The sequence below is a fragment of the Staurois parvus genome, unplaced genomic scaffold, assembly GCF_062004578.1.
Source record: "Staurois parvus isolate SC_StPar_1 unplaced genomic scaffold, SC_StPar_1.0 ptg000209l, whole genome shotgun sequence".
Taxonomy (NCBI): Eukaryota; Metazoa; Chordata; class Amphibia; order Anura; family Ranidae; genus Staurois; species Staurois parvus.
The window spans coordinates 4,529,909-4,551,449 of NW_028318005.1; the positions used below are offsets into that span (position 1 = coordinate 4,529,909).

At 40.0% G+C, this 21,541-nt stretch overlaps 2 protein-coding genes across 4 annotated transcripts in view; one reads left to right on the forward strand and one right to left on the reverse strand.

The window, feature by feature from the left end:
- Positions 1–21,541, reverse strand: part of SYN2 (synapsin II) — a 409,545-nt gene that overhangs the window by 111,955 nt on the left and 276,049 nt on the right. The window lies entirely within an intron of this gene.
- TIMP4 (TIMP metallopeptidase inhibitor 4) overlaps positions 1–21,541 on the forward strand; it is a 49,000-nt gene that overhangs the window by 18,977 nt on the left and 8,482 nt on the right. The window contains exons 2-4 of the mRNA XM_089678699.1: positions 11,403–11,497; positions 16,563–16,677; positions 18,555–18,676. Coding sequence (XP_089534825.1) covers positions 11,403–11,497; positions 16,563–16,677; positions 18,555–18,676 — 332 coding nt within the window. The remainder of the gene's footprint in view (positions 1–11,402; positions 11,498–16,562; positions 16,678–18,554; positions 18,677–21,541) is intronic.

Below are 21,541 nucleotides of genomic sequence, written 5' to 3' on the forward strand. Positions count from 1 at the left end.
TGAGTGCTAGATATGCATGTAGGCACCTGTGTGCACAATTAAAGTGCTATAAAAGCTTCTTTTTTGGGGGGGGGGCAAAATTAAAAAAAAAAGTTATACTTAATGCTCTGTGCAATGATATTGACAGTCCCCTGCTGGTGGCACTATCCATTCTTCCTTCCTCTGGGAAACTGTTCAGCTTAGCTAGCTTCTGCTGCTCTCAGTGACTCCTGTGGGACCAGAAAGTGAAAGGAGCTGTGCAGCAGCCAGGACAGCGCTGGAGCGGGGAGAGGACTCAGGGATATGTTTAGGGATGAGGAGACTAGAACAGGTAGCATGAGGTTTTTTGTACCTTCAAGTAGAGAACGCATCAAGAGTAAAAAAACTTTTAGAGTTTAGGACCCCTTTATGTCCAGCTGATAATTTCCAATTCTTAACCACTTCGCACTGGTGAGCCATGGCCCTTTAAGAGTTTCAAAAGTCGGGAGGCGGGAGTGGTTTTACGGACATGTGTCCACCATGATTTGCCGTCACGGTGGTCACATGATCAGAAAAGGTCCCGATCGCAAGGGGAGATCAGGATTTTTCCGCGAGTCAGACATATGTGCTGGGAGCACGCAGGGCAAGCGCTCTCAGCACATATGTATCTTCTAATAGCACGCAAATATGCAGACATTTGGTGTCAAGGGGTTAAAGTGTTACTAAACCCAGGACCCTGCATTCACTATATCTGGTCTCCCACAGTACACAGAACATGGAAGTGCAATTATTTTAGTAAATATAAACTGCTAAATACCTTTTCTCATCAGCAGTTAGAGCAGTCTTGTGACTTCCGCTGAGCACTGGTTAAAGCTTGTAGGAGGAGTTTTCTTTCTGCTCTAGGAGGATGCAAAATCCCTGACCTCTGTCTGGACAGTGCTGATTGGTCCTGTGCTGATCACATGCACTCTCCCAAGAAAAAAAATCCTCTCTAGTAATACACACTAAACTGATCATGTACAGAAGGGCTACAAGTTCAGTCTGTCTTATCAGTGTGGACATTTGAACAAGACGAGGGGCAGAGACATCAGGATCAAACTGCTTTTTTACACAGTGCAGAGGATTAACCCCTTAAGTTCCACAGTGAGTATACCAGCATGCTTTACTGCATATACAGACTGATTTTACTGTTGTGGGTTTAGTAACACTTTAAGAGTTATTTTTGTACATGGACTAGGAAAAGTATAGACAGAAGGTTTCAGCATTATGTAGTTCTTATGCCTAGTACACACAAGTAGAAATTTGGATGAAAAATACCGCTTTGGAAGCGACCATGCAATGATTTGATTGTTAGTACACAGCTTTCGAGAGCTGATTGCGACAGTTCATGTGGAAATATCCAAAGGGACAAACATGAAAAAATTTCTGGTATGAAGCCAGAATGAACAATTTGCGTTTAACCAGTACAGTATTCGTCTGCAAAAGATCGGAAGACCAAGAAAATGCATGCTCAGAAACGAAAGAATACATTACAATACAATACAATACAATACATCACTTCCGAAGTTGTATTTTTTTGTATGAGGATTTTCGTAACTTTATCTACTGGGTTTTGATATGAGACTAGCGTGATATGAGACTAGCGTGTAAAAAAGAAAACAGACGATCATTCTCATCGTGTACAAGGCTTAACTATGGCAAAATGTAATCATTTTAATAAAAATCTACAAAGCCGGTTTTTCTTTTAATATGCATAAGTCTTTGGAACAAATGTATGTTATCAGAAATTCCAATCACCTCTTAATACCTCACAGGTGAACAGACATAACTCTTGGCAGTAAACATGGAAAAATAGCTTACAACTGTTCAGCATTCTTAAAGCGTTAGAATGGCGACACATATATTTACTTGACGCTTGATTGTGTTGATAGCTGTGGGGCTATACAGTATGTATGAAGGCAGTATGCTGTGTGCAATCATAAAGTTCCATTTTTTTTCACTGAAGCTGTGAGAAAACATGTAGCAAGAAAATAATGTGTTCTAGAAATACATTATTTAAATACGAACCCCAGGCAGATATTAAAGACAAAAATAAATGCAGCTCTTTATTCATTAAAGCAGAGCTTTAGTCAATAAAAACAAACGAATAGCCCAACAAACGTACTTTTTTTTTTAATACCCACCTTCTGTTAGGGGCTATTCCCAGCAGTATCTTTCACACTTCAGTAGGTTAAATGACAACCCACTTTTTCTGAGCCCGGGTCATCATGGGCCCGTCACCAGGCTGTGACTGGACAGTAAAGCAGAAGCAGCAGGTTAATGAGCTTATTTCCCTTCCCCTCCGCCCTCTCCTCCTATCAGCATGCTCCTTGTCAGCACACAAATTGATTGGCTCCTTGTGCTGCTTCTTCCTCTCCCACTGCAGGGACTACAAGGAGCTCATATTAGGTCACATTCAGGTACTCACACTTCTTGAATTAAAAAATAAATGTAATGTATTTTTTGTCTTTTACATATGCTTAGAGTTCAGCTGTAATTATTATTATTATACAGGATTTATATAGTGCCAACAGTTTGCTCAGCGCTTTACAATATAATGGGAGACAATACAGCAACAATACAGTTCAATACAAGAGGGATAGGAGGGCCCTGCTCCTTGGAGCTTACAATCTAGGAATACATCCTTAATATTTATTAAGACAAGCAGTATACGTGCCTGAATTTGGCTTAGTATCAGCCTTTTGCAGTCCATTAGGGATCAGGACTGGAGATCAGTAGTTATTTATTTATTTACAGGTACTTATATAGCGCCATCAAATTACACAGCACTTTTACATATATTGTACATTCACATCAGTCCCTAACCCTCAAGGGGCATACAATCTAAGGTCCCTACCTTACGTTCATACATACACATAGTGGGGCCAATTTAAACAGGATCCAATTAACCTACCAGAATGTCTTTGGATTGTGGGAGGAAACTGGAGTACCCAGAGGAAACCCACGCAGTCACAGGGAGAACATGTTGTAGCAGTATAGAGGTTCCCACCTGCCAGTCTGATGAGTACACGAGCAGGTCACCCTGGCTGATGATGCAGGCTTACAAAGGCATGGGCTCCAAACACCTACCAGTCTTTAACAGAGCTCCTGGTGGTGGTAGTTCCAGTTTGTGGTCTCTCACCAGGAGGTGAGCAAGCTGGGGTCCGGTAGCAGATGTAGCAGGTAGGGATCAAACAGAAGCGTGGCCAGTAACACACGAAAGGTCAGTAACAAGAGGTTGTAAGTTGGGATCAAGCAGAAGCATAGTCAAGGAACAAGCCAAGATAAGTACTGAATGGTTGTAGGTTGGGATCGAGCAGAAACATAGTTGAGGAACAAGCCAAAGGTTGGTAATGAGTGGTAGGAAGGATACGGACAGAAGCAGAAGAGAAAAGAGCAAGATATTGGCCAGAGAAATGCACAATAATCTGTAAAACAGGAAGTGCAAAGCCAGGGCCTAAATAAGACAATCATGAGAGTAGTAAGGAGTTCATGGTACAAGACATGATTGTCCAAGGGATCACACAGAATACTATTCAGCATCCCAGGTAACTCAGCAAGAAAGGGAATTTCAAGTGAAAATCATGCATGTGTGCAAAAATGACATAAAATTAAGAAATGAATGCAGAAAACACAATACAACTGGAATATGAGTGTGTTGCTCTATACCATGCAGGTAATATAGAACAATCTGTGTTCACAGTGCAGAAATAGGAAATAAGTATATATTAATACATAAATTGTGAAAAAACATATAGTTAAAAATTAGAATAAGAAAGTCCACCCAAAAGTCCCATCAAAAATGTGCAAAAAATGTGAAGTCACGTCTCTTCCCGAGATCCAGTATTTAACGTTCCACCAAAATCCACTTTCGCCAAAAGTGATAGTAGAGTACTTGCTTACCAACTTCTCAGTAACCCTTTAAATTTAAGAGTGGCCATACAGCGTTTGTGTAATCACTCTGGACATCAAGGTCACCCTCCAAACCACCTCAGTATCAACCGGGGACACCATCAGTTAAGTAAGTGTATCCAGCTTCGCAATATTAAATTTAATGTAAAGCAACAAAAAGAAAGCCTCTCTATAGTGTAAAACCTTTAATATAATTTATTCAGCAAAGCAATGCACTCACATGAAGTTAAAAGAAATGCGCATGTAAAATACATTCACAAAGCCGGCATAGACATCCAGTTCCTGGAACACGATGACGTCAGTAGGAGGCTCTCACAGATGCGTTTCGTCATCGAAAACATGTCTTCCAGGTCGACTCTAGTATTACTTTTGGTGAAGGTGGCTGTTGGTGGCACTCTAAGCACTGGATCTCTGGAAGAGACATGGCTAACCCTGTTTGCACATTTTTGGTGGGACTTTTAAGTGGACTTTTTAATTTCTAACTTTTCACTACATGTTTTTTTCATAATTTATGTATTATTTATTATTATATTTCTGCACTGTGAACACAGATTGGTCTATATTACCTGCATAGTTTAGTGCAACACACTAATATTCCAATTCAGCAAGAAAAGCTACTGCCGTAGGCCAGGGGCGTATTTACCACAAGGCAAACAGGGCATTTGCCTAGGGCAGAATTTTTCAGGGGGGCAGCAGTATCATTCAGGGGGGCAGCTGCATTTTTCAGGGGGGAAGGAAGGAATGGAAGAAGGGACACATGCAGCATGGGGACCAGGTGGGATCTGAGAGAGGCTGCGGGCTGCTTCATGGTGTATGCAGAGCCTGACTCATTCCCGGGGATGTCCGGAGCTGTGTAGGTGAGTGTCTTCTCTCTCGCAGGGTCGGGGGGGAGCGTTGCCAGTGTATGGGAGGCGGTGGTAGTGGAAGGCTACCTCAGCTGGGGGTGGGGCGGGGGTCTGGGGTGTTGTTGGTCAATGTCAGGCTCTCTTTGTGGAGAGGGGGGTGTTGGTCAGTGTCAAGGTCTCTCTGTGGGGGAGGGAGCCAATTTTTGTGTTGCCTAGGGCAGCCCAAAACCTAAATACACCACTGCCAGAGGCATCAGAGGTTGTGGTTCAAATCCTGATCCTAACAAGAGAGAGACAACCAGTTACGCTGCAGTGCAAGGAGCATTCTGAAAGGAGATAGGTGCATAGTGACTTCTCTTTTTACTGTTTAATCACTGGCTGGGAGAGGGACAAGTCCTATGGCTAAGTGGTGTGACAGAGCTAAGTACATCTCAGGACAGGATGGACAGAGATAAAAATCTTCTGGATGGTAAAACAGCGCCCTTCCGTGTAGACAGCTGTTTGCCTGGAGTTCAGTTTTATTTATTTTGAGAAGAGAAGTGTGCATTAATGATAATCTATCTGATGGGGGTCAATCACCAAGGGTGGCACTGAAAAAAAATATTTTGTCTAATATGACAAGAAAAGATACTATTTGTTGGCCCACAGGAACAAACTAAGAGATCTGTGCTAAAATTTGTGCCAGGCAAATCAATTATCTCCCCTCCAGCCACAAAATGAAGCAATCTCATCTGGCCTATTTTCTAATTGCCTGTAGAATCAATTATAAAGAGCTTGGCAAAAAAAAAGCCATCGAATTTACTGCCCGCTAAGAAATGAGTCTAACTTGATCAACGTTAACAGAGTTTATGAAGTAAGACAGGCTTGTTAAATGAGCAAAGTTTTAACGTGAATATAAATATTTCATTAACACCATAAAAACCTGAAATAAAGTAAAGATTTACCTGGTCTCTGTAAAAGCTGAAAATTTAACTCAAAGTCTTCGGAATCTTATGTCTCAGCTAGAGCTGCGATGTTTGGTAGTGTCTACAGAGGAAATCCAACAAACTAGGAGCACCAAGCAAAGTAAAAGCAATCTGGAATGAGCTACAATCATTCTAGGGCTATGTTATTATTATTATTATTATGATATCGAGTTTATATAGCGCCAAAGGGTTTGCTCAGTGCTGTACAATAGAGGGGGGGGACAATACAAGAAACAGAACAGCAACAACAACAGTACACGAGGGGTTAAAGGGCCCTACTTTTTCGAGTTTACAATCTAGGAGATGTTAACCTATATAGAAAGATACCAGATCAAAGAATTTATGGAAAATCCAGCTTTACCCTAAAATGAAATCTATGGCATCCCCTCTACCAGGTGATCAGCGCTGTGGTACTGATCGATCAGATAAAAAAAACTACAGTCTGGTTGTAAGAAATCGATCGGCAGATCCATGTATGGCCGGCTTTACACATTTTTTGTAAAATTTTAGATAAACTGTAGATTTTAAATAAACTAGCTTACTTTTTAAAATATATATCCAGTTAAAGGGCTCATGTACACTGCAGCTGTTAAACTCACGTTTAGAAGCTGCTCAGCGTTTTTTTCAGCAGCCCCTGAACTCTCCCTAATGTTTTCCTATGTGTCCATGTACCCAGCTTCGTTTGCAGTCGTTTACAGTTTACGAGTTTACAGTCGTTTTTTTTAACGCAACAAACTTGCTTTCGGACATCGATTTTATCAGCATTTCAAACGCAGAATGCTAATAAACGCGGCCAAACGCGACAAATTGTGTTTATAAGCGTTTGCGTTTGAAATAGTTTTTTTTAACTCTTCCAGTTCCCAATGCTGTCCAGAGCCTTTTTTCATCATGAAAAATGCATGCAAAGAGTTTTCAAGGTACTCTGATGGACAAAACACTGAACACAGGATGTTCCTACCAAGCTTGTCACACATTGTAATGACCAATTCACACCTCAGACTTCTCCCACCTTTGGAAACAAAAGATATGTTAATGATCATTCACACCTCAAATTCCTCATGAGGACCCCCTGCCAGGTGGCCTTAATGACTCACTCCACCAGATACCTTTCCCACCCTTGGAAACAAAATAAATGTTAATGAGCAACTCACACCTAAGCTAATCTCAACACATACTGCTATCTCTGCTTCTACTCTCTGTATTTCTCTGAATCAGTCTGAAAAAGTTAATAATTTAACACTTTTCAGTGCATTCTGGGCATTTGGGAGGTTCTTCTGTGCCTATCTTTAAAAAACGCTTCTAAACGCAAATGCGCATAAACGTGTTATACAAACGCGGCTAAACAGGCTTTTTTTAACCTACGTTTTTCGGCAGTCAGTTTCCATCGTTCAGAAACGTCCCTTATTTTCTAGTTTTAGATAAGAAATGATTTCACCAGACAGAAGTGACAAAAAGTCTGCACCACAACAGAGACACATATAGAGTAAAAATCTGACATTGGTTCCAACCTTTCCTGACTCTTTTAACTTCTTCCAGACCACCCACCTGCAATGTACTGCGGGCAAGCAGCCCGTGCAGGCACAGCGACGTACTGGTATGTCACTGCCTGCTTCCTGGTTTACGGCGCGTGCACACATGCCCCCACAAAACCCGCTGTGCTTGTACACAGGAGGGGGCTTTCAGCAGGTGCTGGCCAATGATTGCTGATTGGCTATGTGCAACCACAGCCCAGAGACCTGCATTGAAAATCAACACAGGGCTCTGAGGGAACAATCTCTGTTTCTCATCCCTGCAAAGCAGGGATGAGAAACAAAGAGATCTTTTAGTAAAAGTAAGACATAATACACATTACACAGTGTTGGGCAGACATTTAACCCCTTTATCGCCCTAGATGTCAATACCTTCCCAGGCAGTGTCATTAATACAGTGACAGTGTATAGTATTATCACTGACTACTGCATTCGTGCCACTGGAGATGTCAGTGGCAGTTAGTCAATTCCCCTCAGCGTCAGTTAGGGGTTTATTTACTAAAGCTGGAGAATGCAAAATCAGGCTCACTTCTGCATAGAAACCGATCAGCTTCTAACTTCAGCTAATTTAATTAAGCTTTGGCAATAAAACCTGGAAGCTGATTGGTTTCTATGCAGAAGTGAGCCTGATTTTGCATTCTCCAGCTTTAGTAAATAAACTCCTTAGTATCAGATTGCCCGCCACACTATCAAAGTAGCATTATAAGTCGCTGATCACCTCCATTGGCAGTATTAAAAAATAAATAAATAAATAAATAAACGTTTCAATATACTGTATATCCCATAATGTGTAGACGCTATAACTTTCACACAAACCAATCAATATACACTTGCTGGGATTTTGATTTTGACATGTAGCAGAGTACATTTTGGCCAAAATTTATGAAGACATTTGCTTTTTTTTTATTGGATATGTTTTATAGCAGAAAGTAAAAAATGTAGCTTTTTTTTTTTTTTTAATTTTCAGTCTTTTTACATTTAGAGCACAAAAAAATTAAAAAACCTAGTGGTGATGAAATACAACCTAAAGAAAATGCTATGTCAGGGGTGTCAAACTCCATTTCATTGCGGGCCACATCAACATTATGGTTGCCCTCAAAGGGCCAGTTGTAACTGTAAGACTAAATGTCAAGAGCGCAACCCCCCTTACATCAGATGTCAACAGCCCCCCCACATCAGAAGTCAAGAGTCTCCCACCCTTCGTTAAATCACCATGCACCCCCATTGGGGGCAGAGCTGGGAAGCAGAATGTGCAGAGTCTAGAGAAGGACCAGAGGAGGGATGGAGTCAGCTGACAGATGGAGGTGAAGAGAAGGGGGTGCAAGATCTGTAGGAGGAGTTCTGGCCTCCTCTCCTGATGACTGCTGAGATGGGGGGCCAGAGATAAGCCTCTCTGTGGATGCACGGAGAAGCTCAGGATCTGGCGGAGGAAATCTGTCCTCCTCTCTGCTGCGGACTGCTGAGAAAAGGTGGGGGTAGAGGCAAGGGGGGTGCCGCGGCTGCAGGAGAGGTGCAAGGGCACATGAAATGGCCTGATGGGCCAGGTTTGGCCCTTGTGTTTGACACGTGATCAGTGTGAAAAAAATTATAGAAATTTAGTTTGGGTACACTGTTGCCATGACTGCGCAATTACCAGTTAAAGTAGTGCAGTGCTAAATAGGAAAAAATGGCCTGGTCATGAAGGGGGTAAAACCTTCCGCAGCTTAAGTGGTTGTTGGCGTTTCACTACTTCTTGTTTTGTAAAGTGTTGTCAGCAGGAGAGTAAAGCTGGCCGAACATTGATGGAGATTCAGCCAGTTCAGCAGGAACTGGATGAATTTTGTTTCATGTAAAACCACATGGCAGCTCTGTCCCATACAGCATGACGACTTTTTATATATTTTATGTTCTAAAGCTGAGCTGCAGGCAGGCGTTCTATATAAAGTAAATGAATATGCATCACCTGTATGGATATACTAGCTCTGCTACCTTAGTTTGTAAGGCCCTTGATGACTTTTTTTTGCATTGGGTCACCTTTAAATCCATAGCAGACCCTCATCAAAGATAAGGGTCTAGCATGCATTTTTAGGGGGAACCCCACACATTTTTAGTCATTTTAGCTGTGTGGTATACTACAGCAAACCAGTAAAGGTGACCTTTTAGAAGGAAAGAAAACCCATTTTCTGGTATGTAATGCCCTGGCCCTGGGGTGGATAAATTTAGTTTTCAGCTCTGCCGTACTCATCTAAGCAGCAATTTATTTTCTAGGTCTAGTCACGTCTCCCTAAGCCTGGTGGTTGATCAATCTTGCCAGCCTCTGGAGGAAGGTTGAGGAAATAGAGCAGGAGGGTCAGCTATTGCATTTTGAATATTTATCTGACCTCAGACAATCCCTGGTAGGTAGGCCAAGAATGTGTGGCTGGGGAGAAGATAAAAGTCTTAGAAGGTCTGTTCAGAACTCTCTCTCCTGGGTCCTCTGCCCTGGGAGGCAGCCTGTGTTACTAAAAAGCTGTTGGTATCAGACCTCAGCTTGACGGATGGCCTGATGGAGCCTGGATTAAAGACGATTTGCTGGAGGACACTAACTTGGGAAGTCGGGCTAGAGAAGGCCCTCTTTGACTGAATAGTGTCACAGGTAGGTTGGTTGTGCAGATGTCTCTGGACATTGCGAGTAGGACCTTTTGCCTAGAGCTCCAAAATTTTAGTACATGCCCACAAGGGTAGTTCCCAGCCCTATGCCATGTTTGATAATCCATTGCCTGTTAGCCTTGAAAATGGCCACAACTGATTTTAAAGATTTGTCCCCTATTAACTTTAATGGGTCTTGGATTCACTTTGGAACTTGTGAGATGTTTGGCACACTCAAGTACGTTTGGCTAGGAATTATTAATATAAATGGAATAAAATAGCAATGAAAGTGAGTTTTCTTGTAAGGTAAGCAGCTGAACACTCAAGGAAACCAAACAAAGCCTTGTAATAAACGTATAAAAATATGTGCAGCGCTAATCAATAAATTATAATAAAATATATGTGAGAAATGTCCCCAATGATAAGAACATAAATCAGTGATAGTCTCTATGATGAATATAGCATGATCTACAGCTTTCAATCCAGTGCTGGTGCTCCCAGTGGTAAGGTAAGACGTACGCACTCACCAGAAGTGTAATTTAATTACGCAGTATGTAAATCAACACGGATCCACTTCACCGATATAGGTCCGGAATGGAACTCAGGGTAGGTTCTCCTTTTTTTTACAATTAAAATCTATTTGATGAAGGATTCAAATCACCTTTACAACCCTGGCTTTAGATATTTCTGGAAAACTAAATAACACACTGACTTTTTTTTTCTCTTGGGGATGTCAGTAACAAGAATTCCCACTTTCTTGCAGCTCAAAAGGACACTGAAAAGTCAAGTGACTGCTTCAAAGGTTGTTGAGGAGTCAATCTGCAAGGCAGTAAAACCTCAGCAGGCTATTCAACCCACCAATGAAATAATAATTTACAGAAAACATGTCCTTCATATTATGTGCAAAATAATTTAAGCACACCTAGCAGACAATATATTTTTAATGTTAAGTGCATGCATGCTACATAATATTTAAGTGTGACATCTATAAGCATTTGCTACCTCTTACAAAGATCACAGTACTCCTCTGAACAATGGACCCATCTTTGTATAGGTTTCCTCCAGAATCTACTTCTTAGATTAAGATCCTGGCACAAATATGGCAATCATGTAAATCCTGGTACATGTGCAACTTTTGGTGTTCAAATATGTCTGATGCAAATCAGCCCCGTGCCGTGGCATCTCACCCTACTACAAAGTTAAAATGTTGCAGTCTTATCAATGGAGGTGAAAAGAGAATGAGAAAATGCTTCCTTCTGCCTGCAGCAGAATGATAGCATCATCTCAGCCTAGGCATAGTCACTGGACAGGATCTCAAAGACTGACAGTTATTATTATTATTATTATTATTATTATAGTAAAGCTTTCTTAATAAATTAAACTTTTGTTATATATTGTAACAAAGTCCACCATAAGTGAATTTTTTCGTTGCATAAGCTTTATATTTTACTCCCTGTTTGTAACGTTTTTTTTGGTGATCCTATTGTGCTTCATGCAATATTTATTTGTATGAATAACTTTGTTCATTTTTGATCCATTTTGTTTAGTGATTCGTGGAAAAGTAATCAGCAAACAGTTTATCAAAGCAAATAATAATCGTGAAGCTGAAGGTGAATTCAGATATGGTATCACACTGATCGAGGTAATATAAATGTACTATCTTCTTAGAATATAGTAATTCCATTCCAAGCATCAATTTAATATATTTTCTCCAATTAAAATTTGTGTTGGCTCCTCTCTATACACTATCCCTTGATATGTTTCCTGTTTTCCATTACATAATTTTTCAAATTTTTTGCTTCACCATTTCAGGATGTTTTCATTATTTATACTAAATATTATTTAAAAAAAAGAGAAGGGTGACCTTTAAATGGGAATTCTCTGTCAAGTTTGAACCCCTCCATGAAGAAATGTGGATAGATTCCTCTCACCCAGTTTCTTAGATCAACCTCTTTGGTGTTTGTCTTGGTTGGCAGACTGAAGTCTGAGCATAAAATGACAATTCCTATCTTAAAGTGTTACTAAACCCACAACAGTAAAATCAGTCTGTAGATGCAGTAAAGCATGCTTGTTATACTCACTGTGTAACCTAAGGGGTTAATCCTCTGCATTGTGTAAAAACTCTGTTTGATCCTCCCCTTCTTCCGTCTCCCTCTTATCTCCTGATAAGACATATGTGTGGAGACACTCTGCACTTGCTCAGTTTGGTGTGTATTGCTAGAGAGGTTTTTTTTTTTTTTTTTCTTGGGACAGTGCATGTGATCAGCATAGGGCCAATCAGCACTGTCCAGACAGAGGTCAGGGGTTTTGCATCCTCCTAGAGCAGAATGAAAACTCCTACAAGCTTTACATGTGCTTGGCTGGACACTGATAGAAGTCACAAGACTGCTCTAACTGTTGATGAAAAAAGGTATTTAGCAGTTTATATTTAGTAAAATAATTGCATTTCCATGTTTTGTGTACTGTGGGAGACCAGATATAGTGAATGCAGGGTCCTGGGTTTAGAAACACTTTAAGAGTCATGCAATCAAGGCAGGCAGGGTATAGCTGTTATTTCAGGAAATCCCCTTTAATTGAATTATGTGCTAATGATACAACATCCCTTAAGATATTAAGGCTATAAGACTCTCAAGAGAACTGGGCTTACTAAAGGAGTTAAGCATCTTTACTCAAAATTGTATGAATATTCAGTTCACTTACTCAATGATGTAAAAGGTGTCTGCACGTGATTGGGTAGCCAAAGTGAACAGGGATTTGCTTTTCTCAAAATTGCATACTTTTAAATATTAAAACAATTTTTGGGTGGAGCATTCTCAACTCCTTTAATAAAAAAAAAACAGGAATCATGAGTCAGTCTGTGACCAAAATGTATTGTGTATAAATAATAAGACAATAATTAATATGTAGTTGTAAATAATTAAAAAAAACAAAAATGAGTAGTCATTAAAAAGCTACTGTAGCGATACTCCCGTAGGAGACGCAGGAATACTGTCCAGGTCCTCCCCAGTTACTCTGCCCCACAGCCAGGCACATAGGCTCATCGGCTCATCCACACACTTCTCCAATAATCAGTCTAGGAGTGTTGTTTTTGTTGTTTTTATTTCTGAAGAATTGGGATAGGGGTGAGGGAGATGAGTGGGATACTCCAAATGAGAAACTATGTGCAATGAGAACTTTGTCTAATCTTCAGGGGAAGCTTTATCAGAGTCCATGCTTGCATCAAACAGTGGACTTCAGCTTAAGGCAGTAGCAGAAAGTAGTAGCAGTAACTTCTTTTGAGCTTAAGAGCAGTGTCCCTCAAATAGTGGTGGAAGATGGACAAAGCTCTTTGAGAAACCAGCTGCTGTTCCCTTTACTAAAGCCGCAGCTGACTTCCTAGCACCAGAGGGGGCCCAAGTGCAACCGGATGCCTGCTCCCGTAATACCAGACCAGATCTTCAAGAGACAGCCCCTCAGTCAGCATAGCAGAACCAAGATCTCGGCAACTCAAGTCGTCAGGTAGCGCACCGTAAGCCTACGGCAGTAGCTGCCTGGGAGGGCAATGTGTGGGCTTCCTATCCAGAAAAAACCCACAACCCCATGTGCTCAATGAATATATATCAGGGGTCTCCAAACTTTCTAAAAAAAGCACCAGTTTATTGTCCTTCGGTTTTTAGGAGGGCCAGAATGTGGCCAGTGGGAGTAGAAAATGCATGGCGCTTGGTAAACAGTGAAAGTAAAAAAAAAAAATTACATAGTACATGTGGTCAACAGAAAGAGGAATAGTGCTCCATCACTGGTATTAGTGGAAGACATAGTGCCCCATCATTGGTGTCAGTGGAAAGAATGGTGCCCCATCATTGGTATTAGTGGGAGTAATAATGCCCCATCGTTGATACCAGTGGAAATAATAGTGCCCCATCGATGTCAGCGGAAGAAATAGTGCCCTATTGTTGGTGTCAGTAGGAGGAATAGTGCCCCATTGTTGAAGCCAGTGGGAGGAAACGTGCCCCATCTTTGGTGTCAGTGAAAGGAATAGTTCCTTATCATTGATATCAGTGGGAGGAAAAGTGATCCAACATTTATATCACCAAATTGTTGGTTTCAGTAGAAGGAAAGGGGACCCACCATTTGTGTCAGTGGAAAGAATGATGCCTCATTGCCGTTGTCAGTGGAAGAAATAATGCCTCATATCAATGGCAGGAATAGTCCCCCAAGGGCCGGATAAAGGCAGGCAAAAAGCTGCAGTTTAGAGACCACTGATATATACAGTTACCCAGCATGCCTTAGAACCCCTCTCTCTGGGAAAGGCTGAGGCTGCTTCCATATTCATGCTGCCATCTGCATAGCTCCACACCTACCATCCACAAATGTTGCAGTCTCCTGGATACAGCAGAAGCTAGGCAGACTAGCAGCACCTGAGCACACAGAGGACCTAACTAAATGGTCACAGCTCACAGTACAGTGAGCTAACTTAACTTTTACCTTGCAATAATTACAGCTATTCTACAACCAAATTTACATATCAAAAATATAACTAATCCTATCTATCTAATCCTAGGACCTACCTATGAGGGTGCTACACTATATATGGATACATGCAAATAATAAATCAAATGTACATCAATGGAAAGGATTCCCTAAAATAAAACATAATATACAGCAGAAAAAAACTAAAAATAATTAATATAAAAATAAATACAGTATGTCCCTACCAAATTGTCCTTCACTTCATCATTTCATGGTATGTATATCTCAAAAAACATGAAATAATGTAAATCACCAGAATAAATAATATAGAAATCCCTTTTGGCAAACGATGCATAAATGAACAACACAACCAATGCAACAGTGGCCACTGTACATCAAAAAATAAATCCAAAGTACCCAACCCACAAATTGATAATACAAATAAAAATTAATAATATAGCAGGAATCCATACCCCAAAAACTGAAAAATGTATATTAGACATATAGTCACAAATCAAAAGGTTTCTCCCCCTTTTTTTAGCTTCTTGAACCCTCCCAACCCTGGTAACATCCAATTCTGCTCTATTCATTTGCTGACACCTCTATCCCAACTCTTGCACCTAACTCTCAGGATCCATTATGGGCAAGAATCCTTGCCTCGGTGCTCTCTAACATAATGCAGGAATCCCATGCGGGACAGTATCCCCCTTCCCATTCTCCAGTTTTGTAAAGTAAATAAAAAATTGAAGATTCTCTCTGATCATTTTACTTTACCAACTGGAGATCCCCTATGGGACAAAATTAATTTCTGAGACGCAAAAAATTAATTTTATTTGATGTTTTTTATAATCTACTACCACTGTACCATTGTATTAAGCCAGAATTTTTTAATTCAGATTAGTTTTAAAACAATTTGGCGAACTAAAAAAAGTTTTAAAAAGGGTATATGCTAAATATCAGTCCAGTCTAGGTGGTTTATGAAAAGGTAAACAGGTGCTCAATCCATGCCCCAGTCACCACCATTTCTTTAGATCCTTTATTTTTTTATCACAAGCATAGTACCATAGCTAAGCCTGTTTCTGGGATGAGCCTTTTACAAATAGTATGCCACAAACAGAAAAGAACTGTCAGGGGAACATAGGAATACATGCCCCCAACTCCTGATGATTTTATATATTGTATGACAGTGTTAAAGAATTATCGGTGATCTGAGTGCAATGTATGACAAAGATGTAGCCTGCATTATCTGTATCAAGAGAAGAACAGAAACACATGTGGCTCACTTGCTCATTCGGAGTTTAATGTGTCAAACAGAAATAGATCACATTATACAGATAATTACTTTCTTTATAGTGGCAGCACAGGTCTCAGGAAATGTACATCAATTTGTGTTAGAGCTACCATTATTAACATATAGGATACTAAACAGAGAAAGTGAATGTCAGAATAAGAACAAAGAGCATAAACCAAGTGTGACTAACCTGTATGGAGAGAACACAAAACACATGTTGCTCACTTGCTCTTTCATACAGTTTAATGTGATCCTGTTGGTTGTTAGTCTCCTGAAGTCACACTACAAATCATTAGAGCTCCCTCTAGCTATAGCCTAGTAATAGCATTGCTGGGAGGTTTATTTATTTACTTGCTGCAAAAGCTGATACTAAACGGATTCCCATGTCAATATATCACTACCTACAAAGCAAAGAGCATTTCACTAACAATAAAGGTTGAGAAAATGATCAGTAGATCCACAGATTCAGAAATTACAGTATATGTATTACAACTGAACAACTGAGGCCACCTGTCTAATTAGAAAACCAGTAGAGATGGTGTAGACAAAGCTCAACTTCTATAGCAAATGCCAAGATTTGCATCTAATTTCAGCTGCTCATGTTTTTGGACCCACTGACCATTTTGAGAAATTTTCAAAAAAGGTAACCTCTAATTATGTATTTCTTCATCATATTCCCAATTTTGTTAGCTCATTGGCTGTGGGTGGTTACGTTACTTTTACAGACAAGCATACAACATAAAAAGTCACAGTAAACTCAGAATTCTTAAAATACAGAAGCTTTCCCTCTGTGAGCCAGAAGGTCATGGTAACATGGCATCTAGGCAGTTACATTTTCAGAAGCAAATTGGCAATAGCAGACTTCATATAAATTTCATAAGAGTTGTTACAATATGTGCTAATTTATTTATCGAGTTCTTTCGGGAGAATGATTGATAACCTTTGCCTATATGTTTCATGATTGCAGATGTTTAAAGGCTTTGACAAGATGAAACACATTAATAGCGTGTACACCTCTTCTCAGTCTTCTATGTGTGGCATTGAGTTAGACTTCTTGAACCAAGTGGAATATTTACTATCAGGTACAAAGTGACTGCTCTTTATGTAGACACCAGCATTCTTCTTTGTTTTTTTACAACGTTAGCCCAAGCTGTAAAGTAAGAGCATTTATACTGATCGTTCAGTTCAGTCACTGCTGTGTTCTGTTCCTCCAACGATCACTGAAGTGTCTGGCTATGGAGTGGGTGGCTCAGTCTCTCAGTAGTAGGCTGAGAAGCTCAGGCAGCTGCTGGTCAGGCATCCGGGTGGGTCCCTACATTATTGTCAGGATACCTCCAGAGACTGGTGCAGCTTTGTGACATCAGTCGACACCAGACTTTAGCCCACTGTTGGCTGATTCAGTTTAATGTGATCTTGTTGGTTGTTAGTCTCCTGAAGTCACACTACAAATCATTAGAGCTCCCTCTAGTTATAGCCTAGTAATAGCATTGCACTTCTGTGACCCACATGGGAAGCTTTGGCCATACTTCTCTTTTAAGTGCTGACACTTTGCTGCTTCCCAGACTCTGTAGGTATTCCACACTTCTACCCATGTAAATACCCAACCCCCACTAAAGGACAAACCAGTCGGAGGAAAAAGCCACAACGTGCATAGGCGGGGCAGGTATTTTACACACTCATCTGCAGCTGCTGGGGAGCAACAAAATGGTGGAGTTTCAGCACAAAGACAACCAGTCAGTTATATATACAGTAGATGCTTTTCATTTACAGATAGGGCTTGGTTTACAAATAAATTCAATCTTCTGACTTTTATGGGGTATATGGCCCCATTGGAGAAATCTTCCTACACTCCATGTGAAACTAGGAGAAAAAATGGGGGATGTCATCACAACAGGAAAACACAAACAGCTATAAAACATTGTCAGAAATTTGAACCCTTTTCCCCTCTACTAAAAAGGTGTGGATGCCTCCACCGGAGATAATTTCAAATCACTTCTTGTCCTTAAAGGAAGTGAAGGACAATCTCCCCAGTAAAAGACAGCAAAAGAAACCTGACAGAGGTTCTATTCCTTGCCATGTTTTTAAGAGCATGTGCAGTTGTTTTGTATTTTTTTCCTTTGTTTATTATAGTAAGGACTCAGAACAAAATATATTTTTGTTATTGAGCTTTCTACTATACAGCCAGCATGTGGAGCTCTAGTTTCTTTTTATATCATCAGCATGATTAGTTTTCAGCTGTTGTGAAAGAAACTGCTGTTTCCCAAAAGAGTCTTCAAATCAATGACTCCCTTTACAGACAGCTGAGCCAATCAGACAAAGAGACTAAGCAAGCTGCTCTGCTGTGCTATCTCTTTAAAAAAAAAAAAGCCATAATACTCTGTATTTCCTTTGTTGTAAATTCAATGTTAATTTGCAAAAAAAAATATGTATATGAAATATTAGTAAAAATGGATTTAAAACTGACATTATTGAGTAGCCTGCTGGCTGCTGCACAAAATCACTTGGTGTCATTGATGGGATTCCAAAGGTGGGATTTTCCCAACAAGGTTCTCTGCCAAAAACTACTATTATGAAGTTTGACTTTTCACCTGGTTATTTAACACAAAGCCAGGATTTTTTCTTGGTTACCGATTCTTATGCTGGCCACACAAGTCATTGTTTTAGACAATTTCTATCTTTAAACGCAAAAAGTATTGAATGAATGAAGGTAACCTGCAATAATGTTTTAACTATTTTAATGAAACTGAGTTGGTTTATTTGCTTGTTTTAACAATTAAAAACTGGTTGAAATTGCCTGAAAATTAAGAATTCAGCAAAGCGAATGATGTAAGGTTTATTAGTATTGATACTACTAGATCAGATAGAGACTGGGCTTCTACTGACTGGTTGAATGTATTCTCAAATTTCTGCAATGCCATCTTCCTTGTCAAAGTATAACATAGTTATTTATTTCTATAAGGCTACTTACAGGGAAACAAAGCCACCATCAATCTATGTGGCCTTTCTATACGTTGGAAGGATGTGTCAGCATTCCAAATAAAGGGACTCAGAGGCTTATATAAAATGGGATGTAACTGTAAGGTAAGTGTTATGTCTTCCACCATATCTCTAACACTTTTACTTTGGAAACACATGGGGAATATTTACAAAGCAATAAATGTGAGTAAAAAAAAATACTGGGTTGAAAGCAATCACTGTATTTTAATTACTGCTTGTGGCCCAAAGAGGGTGAGGAGCCATTTCTGAAATGCTTGGCTATCATGCTGATCCAAAAATGTCAGTACTTTCACTGACCCAAATCTATAAGAAAAAGATTAGCAGTTCTGATTTCACAATGACCTTCCTGATGCGCATGCTTGTCTTTGGCATACTGTATCCATCCGAAAGTATTGGAGCTAATACATCAGTATGACAGTCAGGCAACTAGTATTCTCTATATGCAGAATATAATGGGGCACAGGAATCAGCCGAAACCAAAAGAAATATAAGAGTTTCGGAAGATAGGTCATGCAGAGAGCGTGCATCCGTCCAAAGCAAAAAATTGGTAGGGAAGACCAATAATTGAAAAGTGCAGCCAAGTCTTTGAACAACAGAGGATAATTAGCCTGGTAAAGGGAACCAAAAGTTGGGGACAGTCGAATTCCTAAGTAAGGAAGTGAATAGAGCCAAGTAAAGCAGAAGTTGGATTGAACCTCCCAAAGAAGGGCAGGAGGCAGGCATAAATTCAAAGCTTTAGATTTAGTTTAATTGGCAAGCAGCTGAGGGAGCGTGCCAAACTCGGACAAAGTGACAAACAAGTTAGGTGAAGAGGAAAAGAGACATATAAAAGGATCCGCGAAGAACATTATCTTATGCGGTTCCCCAGCAAGTTCAAGGCCACAGATGTCTGGGTAGGCTACTGCCAAGGGTTCCAAGGCCAGAATAAAGAGGATGGGAGAAAGGGGAAAACCTTGCCAAGTACTCCGATGGATAGAAAAAGAGGGTGATTCGAAACTCGCATATTTCAATACCGCAAATGGCTGGGCATAAAGGGCCGAAATCCAAGTAAGAAAGGTATCAGTTAAATCCTATTGGTGAAGGACGAACAACATAAAGTCCCAAGACAAGGATTTGAAGGCCTTGAGAACATCAAGAGACAGGATCATGGCCAGGAGTGAGTGAGACTTTAGCTAAGTGAATAAATTGCACCACCCTACGGGTGTTGTCCCCAGTGCTACACAAAGGCACAAATCCCTCTTGGTCCTTATGGATAAGCTTACAGCAACTAGTATTTTCACAAGGAGGTTAGCAATTAAAGTCTTCAAATTTCTCTTACTATAGGTTTCCTTTATGGCAGTAAATTCTAAAGAGATGTAGCAAGGGAGAAATCCAGGATACAAAACTAGAAGATATCTATTTTCTGTGAACTACACAATTCCTCCTCCAGTTTAACCAAACTGTGTACCCAATGCATGTACAGAAATAGAGTCCACGAATGGAGTAGAGCACCAAGAAGCTTTATTTAGCTCAACACATTAAGGCCCCATGTACATGGGACGTTTCTGAACGATGGAAACTGACTGCTGGAAAGCCTAGGTTAAAAAACGTCTGTTTAGTCACGTTTGCATAATGTGTTTATGCACGTTTATGCGTGTTTTTTTTTTTTACTACTGTAATGTGTTTATCTGAACAAAGCCTCACAGCCTCTACTTCATCTGTGGACTTTATTTGTGTGCATATACAGTATGATGCCCCTTAGCTATGCAATGGAGATGAGGAGAGGGGGAAATGTTTGAAGTTCAAATCAGGAAAGTAGTCTAGGATGACAATGCTGCTCCACCATAGATACAGTGTTGTGAATGAGCATTGCCACTTTAGGGCAGAAGTGTGTTACCCATAGGATCACAGGTGAAAAAAAAGAACCAACGCCTAAAAAATGAAAACCAGTACAAGCACCACATCTAAGGACTGGTAAGCTGCCATATATTACATTTATGTTTTTGGGTTCACATATACTGTATAGACCTCTGTGACGCTTTAGTCAACAGAAAAACAGATACCATTGCCTCAGACCAGTTTAAACCTCTCTGATCCCAAAAATCTATTAACCTAAAAGCTGAATTAAAGCAACCTTGATCTATGAAAAAATATAACTAAACTATATCAAAGAATAACCTGTTGTAACAAAATCTAGACCTCTTGAGTCAAGCATTTCCTTCTACGTTTTTCTGAAAAGCGCTTCTTATGAAAGAAAGATGCCTTATGCCCTGTACACACGATGAGAATATCGGACAAATGGTTGTCCATTTTTTTTTAGTTCTAGTCTCATATCGAAAACGAAGAGGTTACTAAAGTTATGAAAATTCTCGTATGACAGAAGAGAAGTGATGTAATGTATTGTTTTGTTTCCGAATATGCGTGGTCTTGGTCTCTCGATTTTTTTTGAATGAATACTGTACTGATTAAACAAAAATCGTTTGCTCTGTTATCATGCAAGAAACATTTTTGTGCTTGTGCCTTCGGATATAGCTGCATGAACTGTCGTGATCGGCTCTCGAAAGCTGTTTACTAACAATTTTTGACATTCAATTTTCTGATTGTGTGTATTAGGCATAAGGTTGGCCATACAGTATACAAATGTCTTGTACAATTTTACTTTAGATTTACCAAAGACATATAATATGAGGTCAGGCCTAATCATTTTCAATTTGTATGCGACCAGACAGGCCCTTGCACTATATAGTTGAAGTAGTTGAAGATAAATCTAAAGGAAATTGAACAAGAACATTTTATATTATATGGCCAGCATTACAAGAGCCACCGCCCAGCAGACTACGGGTACCTCCCCTCCTTTCCCTTGCTTACCCAATTCTGTAAAGAATTGGTAATATGTGTGGTCAGAAATATTAGCCTCTGAGCTATCTTAGAGATGAACAGAAGGGGAGTTAGTTTGGTAAATGTGTAGGG